Source organism: Silurus meridionalis, chromosome 25 (assembly GCF_014805685.1).
Source record: "Silurus meridionalis isolate SWU-2019-XX chromosome 25, ASM1480568v1, whole genome shotgun sequence".
Lineage (NCBI taxonomy): Eukaryota > Metazoa > Chordata > Actinopteri > Siluriformes > Siluridae > Silurus > Silurus meridionalis.
In genome coordinates, this window is record NC_060908.1 from 1,639,406 (window position 1) to 1,655,370 (window position 15,965).

A 15,965-nucleotide genomic window follows, 5' to 3' on the forward strand; every position below is an offset into this window, starting at 1 on the left:
CTGAGGTTCTGGTTGCAGCAGTGGTGGGAGGGTGGAGGGATGGGGGGTGTTTGTTGTGGATGTCAAGGACGTCAGTTGTCACTAATGTGAGGGTAGCGCATCCACGCTTCAATAGCGGCTTTGACAAGGTTTTGTGCGGAAGCGTTATCAAAGGCGAGCAGAGTGTAGTCAGGACTCTGCGGGGTGAACATCAAGGACGTCTGACAGCACAGAGGGGAAGGACAGAGAAAAGGGAGAGTGAGAGAGAGATGAATTAGGAATGGAGGAATGTGCCGCAGTACAGTGAGGGAAACGAGGACCTTCAGTCTTATCAGCGTCGCTTAGCAAAGAAAACGAAATGGTCACTTTGCATTTTCGCCCTGATTGTTTATTCATGGTGGAACGCGGTTTGTCCGTTGCGTTCCAATGCCTGAGCAAAGACATATTTTTACAATTCAAAGTCGGAGGCTAATTTATTTGCTGAACGTGAGTTTTTTGAATTAGCATTTGATTTAAATAAGCTCGAACGCAAACAAAAACACCACATGTTTTTCATGCTGGTTGACAAATCAGAGTGTGTAGCAGGGGTCAGGATTTAGCAGGCACACACCCCAGTAGCACAAATTGCAGCTCAACAACATCGCATGCGGGTGGTTCGCTAATAGGGAAGACGTCAGGATTGTGCTGTTCCGGATCACAGTCAGGGGACGTTCTTTATTCTTCAATTTCAAAGGAATATTTATTTACAATTGTGCTGATTGTGAAAAGTTGAATGTTACCATCCAAACAACAGCAACGCTTTAACTTCACAGGAGGAAAGTAACATGAAGGTTGCTAGGTCTAATGATTACTTTTTATCTGTTTATTGTTATATTTAATGTTGCAGAACAATAGTAAGAGCAGCTAAAAACTGCTGCACACTCACCAGATTAATGATTATGGACAAAATTCAATTGAATCTTATCATTTTCCCGAAACTCCAACATCTTGAAAACTGAAAGCTAAAGTTTTACCTTTGACTAGTACAATATTTTGACACTGGAGACTCCTTCCATAACTGTTCATTTCAACCATGATTTCACACTGGAGACTCCTTCCATCGTAGACGTCTATCTTGAACCATATACCCGATCAAACTCATTTCTTTATTAACACGTTTTTCGATTACGAGTGCATCATTTTAAACTGCTTTTGTAATAGAAAACAACTCAACACCTCACGACCAATCAGAGTCCAGAATTCAGCTGCACTGTGGTGTGACTTTAAGAACTACCAGTTCCTATAGGAATTTCATTTCTGATATTCCTCAGCCAATAAGGATTAAACTTGATGATTAAATTTTATTAGAACGTCTGCAAAATTTATATGTAGGACCATGAAGAAAAATTTAAACACACTACTTTGATGGGAAATTCAGACATATTATATTTTACGAGGATGGTTTCCTCTTTAAGTCTGGTTCCTCTCAAGGTTTCTATCTTATAGCATCTATAGTATTTTCTTTGCCACAGTCGCCCCCAGTATTCTGTAAAGCTGCTTTGAGACAATGTACATTGTGAATTGCGTAGAAATACAATGTAATTGAATCGAATATGATTGAATAGGAACAAATAAAAAAATGAAATAGAAAATGAATATGGTGGCAATTCTACAATAGAATAATATATGCAGTATAAATACACACATGTAGCAGCATTTGCATGGATGCAGATATGGAATGAAATTTAGACCACAAAATGTTAAATAATTTCCTTCAGCCAAACATTTTGTTTTTTATGCTCTGTCTCAACTTGATGTTGTATTCAGTATAAACCTGGCTGGAATTTTTTCATTCGGTTTGGCCCATGGAAACATCTCCACACTCTTGAGGATAATTAAGATGGATATGGAGTGTATGTAGTACATCGTGAATCAAATCTGTCCGAGAGTAAAAACAATTTCCCTGATGCAAGTGTAAAATTAATAGAACAATTTAAACTAAATATGTCGTCACTTATACGCAATCAAAAATCATAAGGACGTTTAACCAATAAGGTCACATGTTCTGGAGACATTTCGGACTTCATAGGCCGTGGACTTGAAACGTATAAGTGTTAATAAATCCCCAGGTTTTGGCAGCTGTGTCTGTGCTGATGTCGGTTTAGTTTGTCATTTGGAGCGTCCCTCTCGTCCCTCTCGTCCCTCTCGTCCTGCTCTTTGGCTGCCTTGTAAGAGCATCTTGCTGACGCTGAACAGAAACAAGTGGCTCGTTATCAGTAGCAAACAGCATCCTAAAATCCTCAAAGACTCTGAGACCGATAAATCAGCAAGATCCCTTCTGAAAAAAACCCACTCTTCTGAAAGAAAGATGCAGATCTGTTCCTATTCAGAAAACAAAAACACAGCAGTTTTTGTCCAGAAAACACAATGTGCAAAACTCCTCCATCGTGTGTTTATTTTAGCCTCGAAGCTGCAGCTCAATAATATTGGCAATTAAAGTAAAAAAAAAATAAATAAATAAAAAATTTCACTTTTTGAAATGTTTTATTCCATGTGTTGGTTGGCTGGTTTATTTATTCATTTATTTATTTATTTATTTATTTATTTGTTTATTTGTTTATTTATTTATTTTGTTACATTGATGAGTTTACACTTCACATGCCAAGCCCCTCCTAAGGGTCTTGCTCAGGGGCCCAGTAGTAAACTTAATGATGGTGGGATTTTAATTCATAAACTTGTGAGCAGAGCTTCTAAATCTTAACCCCTGACCTACTTCTTGCCCCAATCACATCATTGACACGTGTTTCTGTATTAACATTAACATTAAATTGATATAAACTGCTCCCGCTCTAGAAAATGAACCAACACCCTTCTTAACCATTTAGAGTCCAGAATTCCTCCCTTCAAGCATCAGAACTGACACTTCCTTCAGGAACTCCAGCTCCCAGAACCTTCAGACAATAACCACGCCGACTCCTGAGTACCACCGCTTACTGAATACAGCTGACCAGTTGCTCATTCAGCCTCATTAAGAACTCAGACACGGATAAATTCAGCGAGAACCCAAATAAACCTGCAGATCTGTTCATCTTCTGATCTGATAATGTGCTGAAATAAGACCATCTACGGTCGCCTTTCCTTATCTCGTGCTTTCGCTCCGTTGTGTTTACGGGAACGAGGTCGTGAGTGTATGCGGTTGGGGTGGAGAGAAATGCAAAGTTTCAGAAGAAACTCCAGCTCAGCAATAAATCGGCTTTTATTCGATTAGCACAGTTTTTATTTTTTTTGCGAGCAGCACAATTTCCTGTGTTCGGGGGAAAAAAGCGAGAGTGAGCAGTCTTGCCCTGCTGGAGTCAAACAGCTGATGCAGAAAGTTCACCATTTCAGCACAATTTTTTTTTTGTATTCATGCAGGAAAGAAGCTGAGCTCCTTCTCTGGTGTTACTCAGGATAAATACCACATCTTTGTAAAAGCTTTCAAAAACCTTAGTATTAATGTTTGTAATGATATCTTCATTCACATGATGGACAAAAGCTTGTGAAGACCTGCATCTCGAAAAGATAGGAGCTTTTTCAACATTCATTTTTTTTTTACATTGAATCCCAATTAGCTGTTGGAAAATTCTTCACTCTTCTGGGAAGATGTTTTGGAAGATTTGCTTGTGAAGATTTCTGGAGATTCCTGCAGCCACAAGGGTGTTAAAGTCCTATGGTTCGGTCAGTGTCGGAAATGATTGTAATAGGGTTGGAGCTTTATATCAGGAGGTTTTCCACACACTTCCATCCCATGGAAAGCAGATCTTCATGGAGCTGACTTTGTGCACAGGAACATTGTCATGCTAGAACAGGTTTGGGTCTCCTAGTGAAGGGAGAATTTCATGCTACCACATCTAAAGATGTGCTTTACAATTATGTGCCTCTAATTTGATGGATTTTGGAGAAGAACCACAATTGGGTGAAAAGATCAAGTGTCCCAATACTTTTATCTCTATAATGTATAGTATGTCCCAGCTGGAACGCAGATGCCTTGGAATATAACTGAACAGATGATGAGTTCTTAATGAATAAAGGAAATAAACATATCTATAGTAGGTGCAATGTTTATTTATTTCGCCTTCTGAACTCAACATCTCAGGTCGTATTTCCGTCAAGAAATGTCTGAGATTAAACCTCATTTAGTGATTAAAATGTACTGAAATGGGCCATGTACAGCTTTTTTCACGTTTATTTATTTATTTATTTATTTATTTATTTATTTATTTATTATAGCATAATAAAAATTGCAAGAAAATCCAATGAGTAGAGAAAATATCTGTATCTATATTTTCTCTACTCATTGGATTTTCTTGCAATTTTTATTATGCTATAATAAATAAATAAATAAATAAATAAACGTGAAAAAAGCTGACATGGGCCAAGAGACCCCCAGCAGACGTTCCTGCGCGATTGCCTGTGTGAACGCAGGAGTCGAGACAGATGGAAATTCTCTTTAAACTCAAAGCAAAGCGAGTAATGTTACTTTAAACGAAATACAATCTCTCGCTTCAAAAAAAAAGAAAAAATGCTGCCATTTTGGAATTTAATCAAAAGAGCAGAGAGGAAGGAAAGTGCCGAGCTCATCTCTGCTTATGAGAAGTCCAGACGGCGGTTATTGCCCTGGCTGAAGGCTCGCTGGAATTGTGGCCATTTGTCATTAGTTGTAATGTAATAAACACCGAGTGGAATGCCATAGCGAGGAACGAGAGAGAGAGAGAGAGAGAGAGAGAGAGAGAGAGAGAGAGAGAGAGAGAGACGAGTGTAGCTTCCGTCCAGTCTCTGCATGTTTATTTCAGTCACATGACTCGACTCAAAGCTGCAATCCCATTATAATGAATATTAATTAAAATAAACACACTAAAACATATTTATAACAAATATTTATTTATTTATTTATTTATTTATTTATTTATTTATTTATACATTAATGAGTTTGCACTTTACATGCCAAGCATTTTTCCCCTTGTCTGATGTAATGTAGCTCTAAATGGATAAAAACTACACAAAAAAACCCCAGAAATATTTCTTACCCTTTCTTTTGTTTTTTTAGGTACCATCCTCTCTCTTTCTGTCACTCCCCCTCTACCTTTCATTCTCTCACTCGCTCTTACTGTCAATTCACTTCAACTCCTTGGCTTTCTTTCTTTCTTTCTTTCTTTCTTTCTTTCTTTCTTTCTTTCTTTCTTTCTTTCTTTCTTTCTTTCTTTCTTTCTTTCTTTCTTTCTTTCTTTCTTTCTCTCTCTCTCTCTCTCTCTCTCTCTCTCTTTCTTTCTCAGTCTTTTTCCCTCTATTTCTACTTTTTCCTTTTTCCTTCTTCCTGTAATTCTCTTGCTTTCCCTCACCTTTTATTTCATTTTCTTTTTGTCTTTTTCTTCCTGTTGTTCTTTTACTCTTTCTCTCTTTCTCTCTCTCTCTCTATCTCTCTGTCTCTTCCTCGCTCTCCTTTTTTATATCCAACACCAAAAAAGCTGCCTGATTACCATCACTCCAATGTACTGTGACTGGAGAAAAACAAACAGCAATCGTTTCCAGTCCCGTTCCCTGTGGTGTACTGCGGCACAAAATAAATAATAATAGTGAAAATAAAAGCGGCAAGCTGCTCGCAAAATCACATATCTGAGCAAAAACCGAACGCGACATATTGTAGCCTACTGCTTCAAACCGCATAAATCCGACTTATTGCAAATAAATACAGAGAGCGACGATATTAAGCGTCACGAGCGCTCGCGTGAACCCGGTAGCATCCGACATTTAATCAGAGACGTGATCGGAAAAGCACCAAATTACATTCGGGTAATACGCCAGTTTCAGATCCTGTTATATAGATTGAACTCAACTGTTGGGAATATTTGTAAGACGCTCTGTCTAGTGAAAGCAGACGAGCACATCCAGGTAATACACTGAATTCATATCTCTAAAATACATACAGCTTGAGCTAAAAAAACAACACAAGAGCATGTTTCAATATCTGAACAGGAACATTGTGTTCGAGCAGAAGGTCAAGGACACGATACAAACCATATTTCATATCCCCAAATTCTTTGGATTGTGCCATTCACCCAGACCTTTGGCCTTCTAGTGGAACCATCTTGAAGATCTAGCTTTGTATTTCTTTTTTTGCCTAAAAGTTTGCAAAAGTTGGTGAAAGTCATAAAGCCGATCACTGTTCAGGCAGCGAGAAATGTTTGGCTGGTCTTTAGGTCACTGAAACCGTGTGTGTGTGTGTGTGTGTGTGTGTGTGTGGCACCAGATGATGATGCTTGATACTATTGAAGTTTTGGAAATCTAAAACCCAGTACCAAAGCCAAAGTCTCGCTGCAAAGAAAGAAAAAAAAATCCTCTGCTTTGAAATAAATTCCACGGTTTTGTCGGATCCACAAACCTTTTCCTGACCCCGCAAGCTTTAACCTATAGAACCGAGGCTATTAATATTACATTAGACCCATATTAAATATGCAGCGCTTGAAGAATTCGTTTCTTTCCAGATCTTTGTCTCGTGAGGGTTTTGAGGATATGACTGAAGTCAGACTCAGAGAAATTCCAGCCCAATTAGCGCTACATAATCCCTTAAGCACAAATGACATTCGGATCTAATTATTCTACAGCAGGCTGAAGGAGGAAAGTAGACACTTTTTTTTTTCCGAATAGAGAATCTTTCCACCGTCACCTCGTGTGGCGTGTCCTCGGGCGATGGGTTTTTTTTTTTTTTGATCGGAGATGTCTGGAGGTCTTTCGGATTTGCACAGTGGTGAGGTCATCACTTTTCACCAACCGTAGTCTTAAGACGTGAAATCTTGCATTGCTCGTCTTGAATTGATGGAAAAAGGATGGATAGATGCCTGAGGGCAGGGAAAAAGAAAGGAATGTGATATTCATGGAGAAATGAAGTCCTTCTTTTGGCAGAGTATATTATCCATTTTACTGATTGGACTGTTGCGAGCCGTAGCGGGCCGTGCCGGTTACTTAATCCCCTGCAACAGCGAGTCTTGGCGCATTGTTAATGGTCCGTTTTATCCACTCGTCTTTTTTTTTCTGCTTACAGATCTGTTCTGCAGTGGCTGAACCGGGTGCAGTCATTTCTCTACTGCAATGAAAATGGCTTCTGGGGCACCTTCTTGGAGAGCCAGCGTACCTGCGTGTGCCACACGGGCATCACCCTGTGCCAGCGTCCGATCCCGTGCGTGATTGGTGGCAACAACAGCTGCGCCATGTGCAGCCTGGCTAATATCTCTCAATGCGGCTCATGCAACAAGGGCTACAAGCTGTACCGCGGCCGCTGCGAGCCGCAAAACGTGGACTCGGAACGCAGCGAGCAGTTCATCAGCTTCGAGACAGATCTAGACTTTCAGGACCTGGAGCTGAAGTACCTGTTGCAGAAGATGGACTCCCGCTTGTTCATCCACACCACCTTCATCAGCAACGAGGTGCGCCTGGAGACCTTCTTCGACCCGCGCTGGCGCAAACGCATGTCCCTGACGCTGAAGAGCAACAAGAACCGCATGGACTACCTGCACATGATGGTGGGCTTGTCCATGAAGATTTGCCAGATGCGCAACAGCAGCATGGACCCCATGTTCTTTGTTTATGTCAACCCGTTCAGTGGAAGCCACTCGGAAGGGTGGAGCATGCCATTCGGTGAACACGGATACCCTCGCTGGGAGAAGTTACGGCTCCAGAACTCGCAATGTTTCAACTGGACCCTGATGCTTGGCAACCGATGGAAAACCTTCTTCGAGACCGTCCACATCTACCTGCGCAGTCGTGCCAAGGTGCCCACGGTCCTACGCAATGACACCGGCCATGGCCCCGTGGACCTCTCCGACCCCAACAAGCGACAGATCTACATCAAGATCTCCGACATCCAGGTGTTCGGCTACAGCTTACGCTTCAACTCCGACCTTCTCCGGAGTGCCGTCCAGCAAGTCAACCAGTCATACACACAGGGGACGCAGTTTTACTCATCCTCGTCCATCATGCTTCTGCTGCTGGACATCAGGGATAGGATTAACCGCCTGGCCCCTCCGGCGGCACCCGGGAAACCCCAGCTAGACCTTTTCTCCTGTATGCTCAAGCACCGACTGAAGCTTAACAACAGCGAGATGATTCGAGTCAATCATGCCCTGGACATGTATAATACCGAGATCTTGAAACAGTCGGACCACCTGACTACCAAACTCTGTTGAAAGTTCAGCGTTAAGGAACAAGTGAATTTACTTCAGAGAGACACAAAGGATTCTTTTTATTTCCCTTTCCTTTAGGACTTTTTTTTTTTTTGCTTTTTTTGATGTACTTATTAACAACTTTGTAAGTGTAATTGTTAAATAAGAAACAAAAAAAATTACAGAGATAAAGCCTTTTAGTTCACTGCAGAAGAAAGAAAAAAAAATGAACATGACTGTACCATATTTGTCCGAGCATGTCTGTCACATCCAAATGGAGCATTAAAAAAAAAAAAAAAAGTACATACAGTATATAATATATAAATATATGAATAAATTCAACATCCAATGATGACAAAGAGGCCTTGATATTACTCAGAGGGAACAAAGGTCCATCTGAAACTGCCATTCTTTACCGCGTAACATGTTTTTAATAACCGATTAGTGATCCTTTCAATTTGACGACTTGCAACGTACGGAACGTTTTGCTAGTCTTAGCTTAGCCGTTGAAGGACGACAGGAAGTCGTTATCTGTACAGCGTTCCTGCATATTCTTTGCTCGATCATCCCTCTGAGTGTGCTTGGCATGATGTAAGGCAGTATAGAAAACATTCTCTCACTCAAAAACAATGTTTATAGCCTCCGTTTTGTTTGATGCTAATCACTGTTTGCTAGTCACTCATGGCATATTTACATTTTGATTTTATTTATTTAAATTTTTTATTTTTTTCTTCCCCTCTCATATTGAGCAAAAGCTGAACCTGCAGCTTTTTTTATGACTTTTTTTTTCCCCTGGACCTGATTATACCAAGTATACGTGCTCTAAAGGTGAACAATCGATTCTAACACACACACACACACACACACACACACACACACACACACACACACACAAAGTAAAAAAAAAATCAGCCTGTAACTGCTGACATGTTCAGAATTTTTTTAATTATGAATTTTTTTTTTTTTATATTATGATTGCGATTGTTTTCGAGTGCTGAGGTCGAACAATTTCGAGTCGGTTACACGTGCAAGAGACGACATAAAGCCATAATTCCCAGGGGAATGAAAAATAAAGATAGGCTTGTACACATTTATTTTGAGAATTAATTCCTATACATGAGTTTGTATAGTTTTTGCTTTTTTCTTTCTATTAAAAAAAAAATAAATAGTCGTCCTCACTCGGATAGGAATACGACGAAGATGACGGAGTGCTGCTGCGTATTCCTGAAGCCAGATGTAGAGTCAGTGTAAACGTTCATGTTGTGTTCAGCTTCGTAATCGAATAATGTATAATGTGCGCTTCTTTCTTTCTTTCTTTCTTTCTTTCTTTCTTTCTTTCTTTCTTTCTTTCTTTCTTTCTTTCTTTCTTTCTATCTTTCTTTCTTTTTATTTGGAAAATGTTCCCTTTTTGTGCATTTGTAGTCGAGATTCTGTCTATTTGATCCCCATGTCATCCTGAGGATTCAGATTATTATTATTATTATTATTATTATTATTATTATTATTATTATTATTACTATTAGCATTCAGTCTTATTAAGTGCCTGCTACCTATCCCTTTAACCATTTTCCAAAAGGTTTCATTGCATTTTATTTGCATAAACTACTCCTTTCCCCCGATCTTGTCTTTTTTTTTTTTTTTTTTTTTTTTTTGGGTCCATCAGTACTGAAAAAGGGCAGACAGGAAGTTCGGTTCATCCTCGCTGTATTTTGCATGTATTTAAAGGAGCCTTGAGTCTCCTCCCTCGCGGAAAACACTTAAGATGTATATTAAATATGTAAATAGCTGCATTGCCTTGTTATAGCCATACAAATCGAAAGCTTTTCTTAGGTACACCGCCATTTTATTTTTTTTTACAGCCACGGCAACTCGAGCACAAGATAACGGAAGGATCGCGAGCCCCCCAACCCCGGTTAATTTATATTTTTTCTTGCGCAGGATGAAGAAGATGAAAAATAACAAGAGAAATCACCAGCCGGTGCCGAACGCCACCCGAACCCTAACACCCTCCTCCCACCTCCCCGTCCGTCCCCCACCTCCCGCCGCATACAAGCACATGCGCTGTCCTTTCTTACGCCTTTTACAGAACGACATGTGGGACTCGGGTCGTGCCGTCCGGTACGTCTGATGATGGGTCTGATTGGCAAACAGCTTTCACTACCTTGTCTGTGTAATTTCTGCTGTTCTGTTGGGAAAAAAAGAGAGAAAAAAATATAATCAGCTTTCTTCAAATGAATGTTTCATATAATAATCTATTTCTCATTAAAAATGCTATATTTAATAAGAAGAGCCATGCTTGTCTCTACCACTTCCCAGCAAGGTTTTCATTGATTGATTGATTGATTGCTTTCTCTTTAATTGAATTAATTCTATTTGGGTCCTTATTAGTGCTCTTGAGTCCTACACTCACTCCTCCTGCATCCAATCGGGTGGTAGTGTGCTTTCACATCATACTTTTAATATAATATATATATATATATATATATATATATATATATATATATATATATATATATATATATATATATATATATATATATTATTCATGAAGAAGTGATAGTTGAGTGGTTAAAGCCTTAGACTTTGCATCTGTAGGTCATGAGTTCAAATCCCAGCCACACCATGCTGGCACTTCTGGGCCCCAAAACAAGGCCCTGAATCCTCGACAGCTCAGTCGTAAGCCCCCTGGGGAGAAGGACGCCTGCACAAATACCATAAATGTAAATGCATTAGATTTTCGATCAGATGGTCGTAGGTTTAAATCCCACCCACACCAAGCTGCCACTGCTGGGCACCTTGAGCTCAACCCCTATAGCTGCTGAATTGTATGAATGAGATAAATGTAAGATGCTCTGGATAAGGGCATCTACCAAATGCCATGCATGTCAATGTGAATACATTAGGCTTTAGATCTAAAGGTCATGAGTTCAAATTCCAGCCACACCTACCTGTCACTCCTGGGCCCCTGAGCAAGGCCCTTAACCCCAAAACTGCTCACTTGTATAAATGAGGAACTAAATGTAAGTCGTTCTGAATAAGGGTGTCTGCAAATTGCCATAAATGTAAATGAATCAGAGAAAATTATTTCTATTCTGTTTTTTTACTCTGCCTCAGTGAATGTTGGTCAATAATATAAACAGACTTCAAATAGATGTAGGTGTAGATATTTATTTGAAATAAGGACAAACGAATCAAAATCATGAGAACAAGTTCAGGCAAATGGTCGGACGATCACAAAACAATATATACACAATGTTTTTGCATCACCAAGATCTGTTTTCCATGGGATGCAGTGGATGATCTCCTGCTATAGAGCTCCAACCCTATTGAACACCTTTGGGATGAATGTGAATGTTTACCTTAATCGGTATCTGACTTTACTTACACCCTTGTGGCTGAATGAATCTCACACAAATCTTCACAAAATGTAGTGGAACATCTTCCCAGAAGAGAGGAGTATATATATATATATATATATATATATATATATATATATATATATATATATATATATATATATGATGTTCTTGAGGATCTGAAGTTCAGAGAAGCTGAAGCTGTTTTCGTCTGCGTCACTGTTGCGTTTGTTCTCCTCAACCAGCTTCAGTCCAAACCATGATTAATGCCATGAGTTACAGTCTACTGCAAATGAAGCAAGTGTGTGTGTGTGTGTGTGTGTGTGTGTGTGAGAAAACCACAGTCTGTCCACACCCAAACCTCCAGATCTTCTGCATGTGCCAGGTTGTAATTAGAGCACAGTAATAAATCACGCTGCTTTGTGTTTCATGGATGACGAGCGAAGCACAGAGTCGCCTGTTAGAGAATAAAATGTGTCCGTTTATCAATTTACAACATTGAACTTTCGTTTTTTTTTTCTTTCACAACCATGAAACAACCAAGTGAAACATAAAAACAAATTCAATTCTAAAGCAGAAAATTGCTGTCATTGTTAAACGCATTTGTTTTAAATATGGGCGGAGTTAAACTGTATATATTATAAAGGGGCGTGGTTAATTAAATCAGCTCTTTTCATTTACTTAAAGAACAGAATGTAGTTATTCTAATAGCATCTGATTTATCACCCTTTTAAAAACTTCAGGTCTTTTTCTTACTCTTTCTTCTTTTATTGTTTAGTAACGTCAACATCACTTCCTGTCTCTCACACACTACAGACGTAGACTAGTTTCTGAAGTTCACAATGAGCAGGCAGAAGGCAGTAAGAAGTCTGGGGTTAACATGGATGAGACAAAGGGAGTCAGTGATGAGAACATGACTGAGAACAGAGACATTTCTGATCACCTGATCATCATCTTTTCTCTGCTTGTGTTCTACATGGTGGATCTTCAGCATGGATACATTCATTAGAGAACAACATTTGGAAATATTTTGTATAAATATATTAATATGACGTGAGATTCAGTTACCAGCGTGACACTAAAACATGTAGCAGTAATGGAGACTTTTTATTAAAGTACATGTCAGAGCTCAAAATTCTTTACCTCAACCTAAACTTCAACTTTTACCAGTTTTTTTTAAACATGATTATGAGTAAACCTGACCATAGGTGGACACCTGACTATAAGATTGGTATGTGCTGTTATTTTGAGTTCCACTCTTCTGGGAAGATGTTCCACTAGATTTTGTGAAGATTTGTGCTCATTCAGATACAAGGGTGTTAGTAAAGTCAGGTACTGATGTAGGTGAGAAGCTGAGGAGGTCTGGGGTGCGGTCAGCGTTCAGATTTATCCCAAAGTTGTTCAGTAGGGTTGGAGATCTACAACAGGAGATTTTCAGAAAGCAGATCTTCATGGAGCAGGTTTTGTGCACAGGGACATTGTCATGCTGGAACCGGTTTTGGGTTTTCCTAGTTCAAAAATGTCATGATCCGATCCAAGTCAGTAATATGTGGGGACAAAATAATATATGATAAAATTATTATAAATAAAACATAATTTAATTATATACTCCTTGTATTTTGGGAAACTTCAAATAAAATAATACAATTAATTATATTTTTTAAATACTATACAAAATGTTATTGAATATCAAAATATTAAATATCTATAAATGATTATTATATTTACAAATCTATAATGAAATAATTTTATGTTCTCTCTAAAATCAGAGTCAAATTATCGTAAACAATGACTAGTGATGGGTTTATAACATATTTTTAAGATTTAGAGTGTTTATAAAAATAAAATCATCTCTAAAACAGGAATCGAGTCCAATCATTCCCACTGACGTTCCCTCTGCTCGATCTTCTGCTTCTAGTTTCCTTTGGCATGCTAACGCTAATGACGAGCTGCTCATTCTTCCAAATTCTTCCATAAATGTAAAAAATAAATAAATAAAGAATACAGAAAATGGTGTGAACTTTGTTCCAGGTTGTGTGGAGAAGAGTGAAAGGGAAATATGATTTTAATTTCCATCGCAGCGTGCTGGAATGAATTCATGCTCGGCTGGTAATAGACTCTGTTCCCCGGACGATGTGAATGTAAATGCGATGTGTGTTGCTGGTGCTGTTTCTCCTTCCCATGAACCATCCGTCTTCCTGTGGCACGACGGAATAGAGGAGGAGAAGATGGAGAGGGAAGGAATAATAAAAAAAGTCATTTAAACATGGCGCGAAAACGGAAACGAATTGATGAATTTCCTGCTCACACACACACACACACACACACACACACACACACACACACACACACACTCACACCCACACTCAAATTGTTCATTCAATTGAACAGCAAAACACCAAATGGTTAAAATGCTAGCAGTGGGCTAATGAGCAGAAGTTTACTTGTTCAAATCCCCGTCTCTAAAAGAGATAAAAAAAAAATGCAAGGTGATAAAAACATTGTGAACGATGCTAGAAATTCGTAAACAGAGTGAAAAGTTAATTTTTGAAATATAAGGACTTTTAGAGGTTCATTTTCAGGGTCAATCACAATGATGGAGCAGGAGGAGTCTGGACAGACCTTTTATTTTTAATGGAGAAAACATTTGCATTTCAGTCCTTAGATGTTCCTCAGTATTGGATTCGATTTGATTGAACTTTATTGTCATTGTGCATGCTAGAACAGCTTTGGCTTTCCAATTTCAAGTGAAGTGAAAATTTCATGCTACTGCATCCACAGACGGCCGATACAATTGTGTGCCTCCAACTTTGCGATAACAGTTTGGGGAAGAACCACGTGTGGTTGGGAAAGACTTAGAAACCTCATATGAATCGAGTTTTTCTAGAGTCAGCGCAGTGTCACTCTGCTTCTCGCTCCGTACCTGAAATAAGATTTGTTTGTTAAAATGCTAAAAAGTTCGTCATGCTTGCATTAGCCGCTAAACAGGAAGTAGCTAGCGGCTAATGCTAGCGCTAAGGATTTTTTTGCGCTATATGTACATCTCAAAAGAAGAAATTTTCCACATATCGAGGGAGTAAATGATGTTGAGCTAATTTATGAGTTGCTCAGGAGCTCCTGGTTCCACAGCTCCAAATGACTGTAGAAGACTGTAGTAAGGACATTACTCATCATCACACACTCTGGTGCTCACGATATTTCTCTCTCTCTGCTGTTTGTAATGTTTTAATGATTTATAATCACACTCTTGGTGTCACCCTGATGACGATGGGTTTGAGTCTGGTTCATCTCAAGGTTTCTTCCTCATACCATCTAAGGGAGTTGTCACAGTTGCCCCAGACTTGCTCATGGGGTATAAATACACATCAATTTAAATATAAGTGAAGTTTGTTCTATAATTCTTACATTCAGTAAAGCAGCTTTGACACAATGTTCAGTGTTGAAAGTGTTGAATTGATGAATTGAATTAAACTGAATAGTGGTTTTGTACGCTTTAGTATCCGAGTGATGTGAAGAAACTGCTCTCTTTTCTCATATTAACAATTATGATCATATTAAAAATCTTAATAATTAAATCTGGGTGATTAATAAGATAGTAACATGGTGAAATAATAAAAAGAAATAGCTACATATGGTTTTTTTTAGTTATTATTATTCGAAGCACTTGAACCTGACAGGAAATACAGAAATAATGTAAAAAAAATATATATATATATATATATATATATATATATATGTGTGTGTGTGTGTGTGTGTGTGTGTGTGTGTGCACTTGTTAGCAGAAGTGAATTTCCTCTTTCTGTTTGTTAACTTCAGGATACACGGCCGCGTGTAAACAAATCCTCGCTCACCAAATCTCACCTTGCACTCGACACGACATCTATCTGTGTCAGCTTGTGCAAAACTAACAAGCGCCACGACGGAGTTTTCCTGCAGGAGTCGGAGAAGTAACGAAAGGAAATCAGGGTTTTTTTTCAGCTCTGTAAACAAGATGCGGCTTCTGTGATTCGAAAGCACACCTGCGTCAGGTTCGATTGAACATTATGCCATGGAAAAGAACAAGCAGTCGAGTACCCACTGATTTCTAAACCTTTTCGTGTATATACATTCATATATATATATAAGTTTCACATTAATGGAAAAATTAGAACCATGTTGGAAAGAGTCTCCAGTGCCAACCAATTTCACTGTAAAATAAAAAAATTCATTATGGAAGGAGTCTCCAGTTCCAGTGGATATCTGTGAGTTGAAAAAGAACATGGATGGAGTCTCAAGTTCTATCAGATATCAATATTACAAAAAAATAAATTAAAAAGTGGCTTCAGATGAAATGGATTAAATGAAAGTGCCAGCAGATATTAATGTAAAAAAAAAAAAAAACAAAGAAGAAAAAAAAAGAACCCCAAACAGCTATGGGTTTAAGGGCCTTTCTAAGGGGCCCAGGAGCGGCAGCTTG

The 15,965-nt window shown here is 38.8% G+C and overlaps 1 protein-coding gene across 2 annotated transcripts in view; it reads left to right on the forward strand.

The window, feature by feature from the left end:
• Nucleotides 1-10,545, forward strand: part of brinp1 (bone morphogenetic protein/retinoic acid inducible neural-specific 1) — a 107,834-nt gene extending 97,289 nt beyond the window's left edge. For both annotated transcript variants that reach the window (XM_046839928.1, XM_046839927.1), the window contains one exon: nucleotides 7,037-10,545. In XM_046839928.1, the coding sequence (XP_046695884.1) occupies nucleotides 7,037-8,177 (1,141 nt within the window). In that variant the 3' untranslated portion in view covers nucleotides 8,178-10,545. The remainder of the gene's footprint in view (nucleotides 1-7,036) is intronic.
• The last annotated feature ends 5,420 nt before the right edge of the window (nucleotides 10,546-15,965 follow it).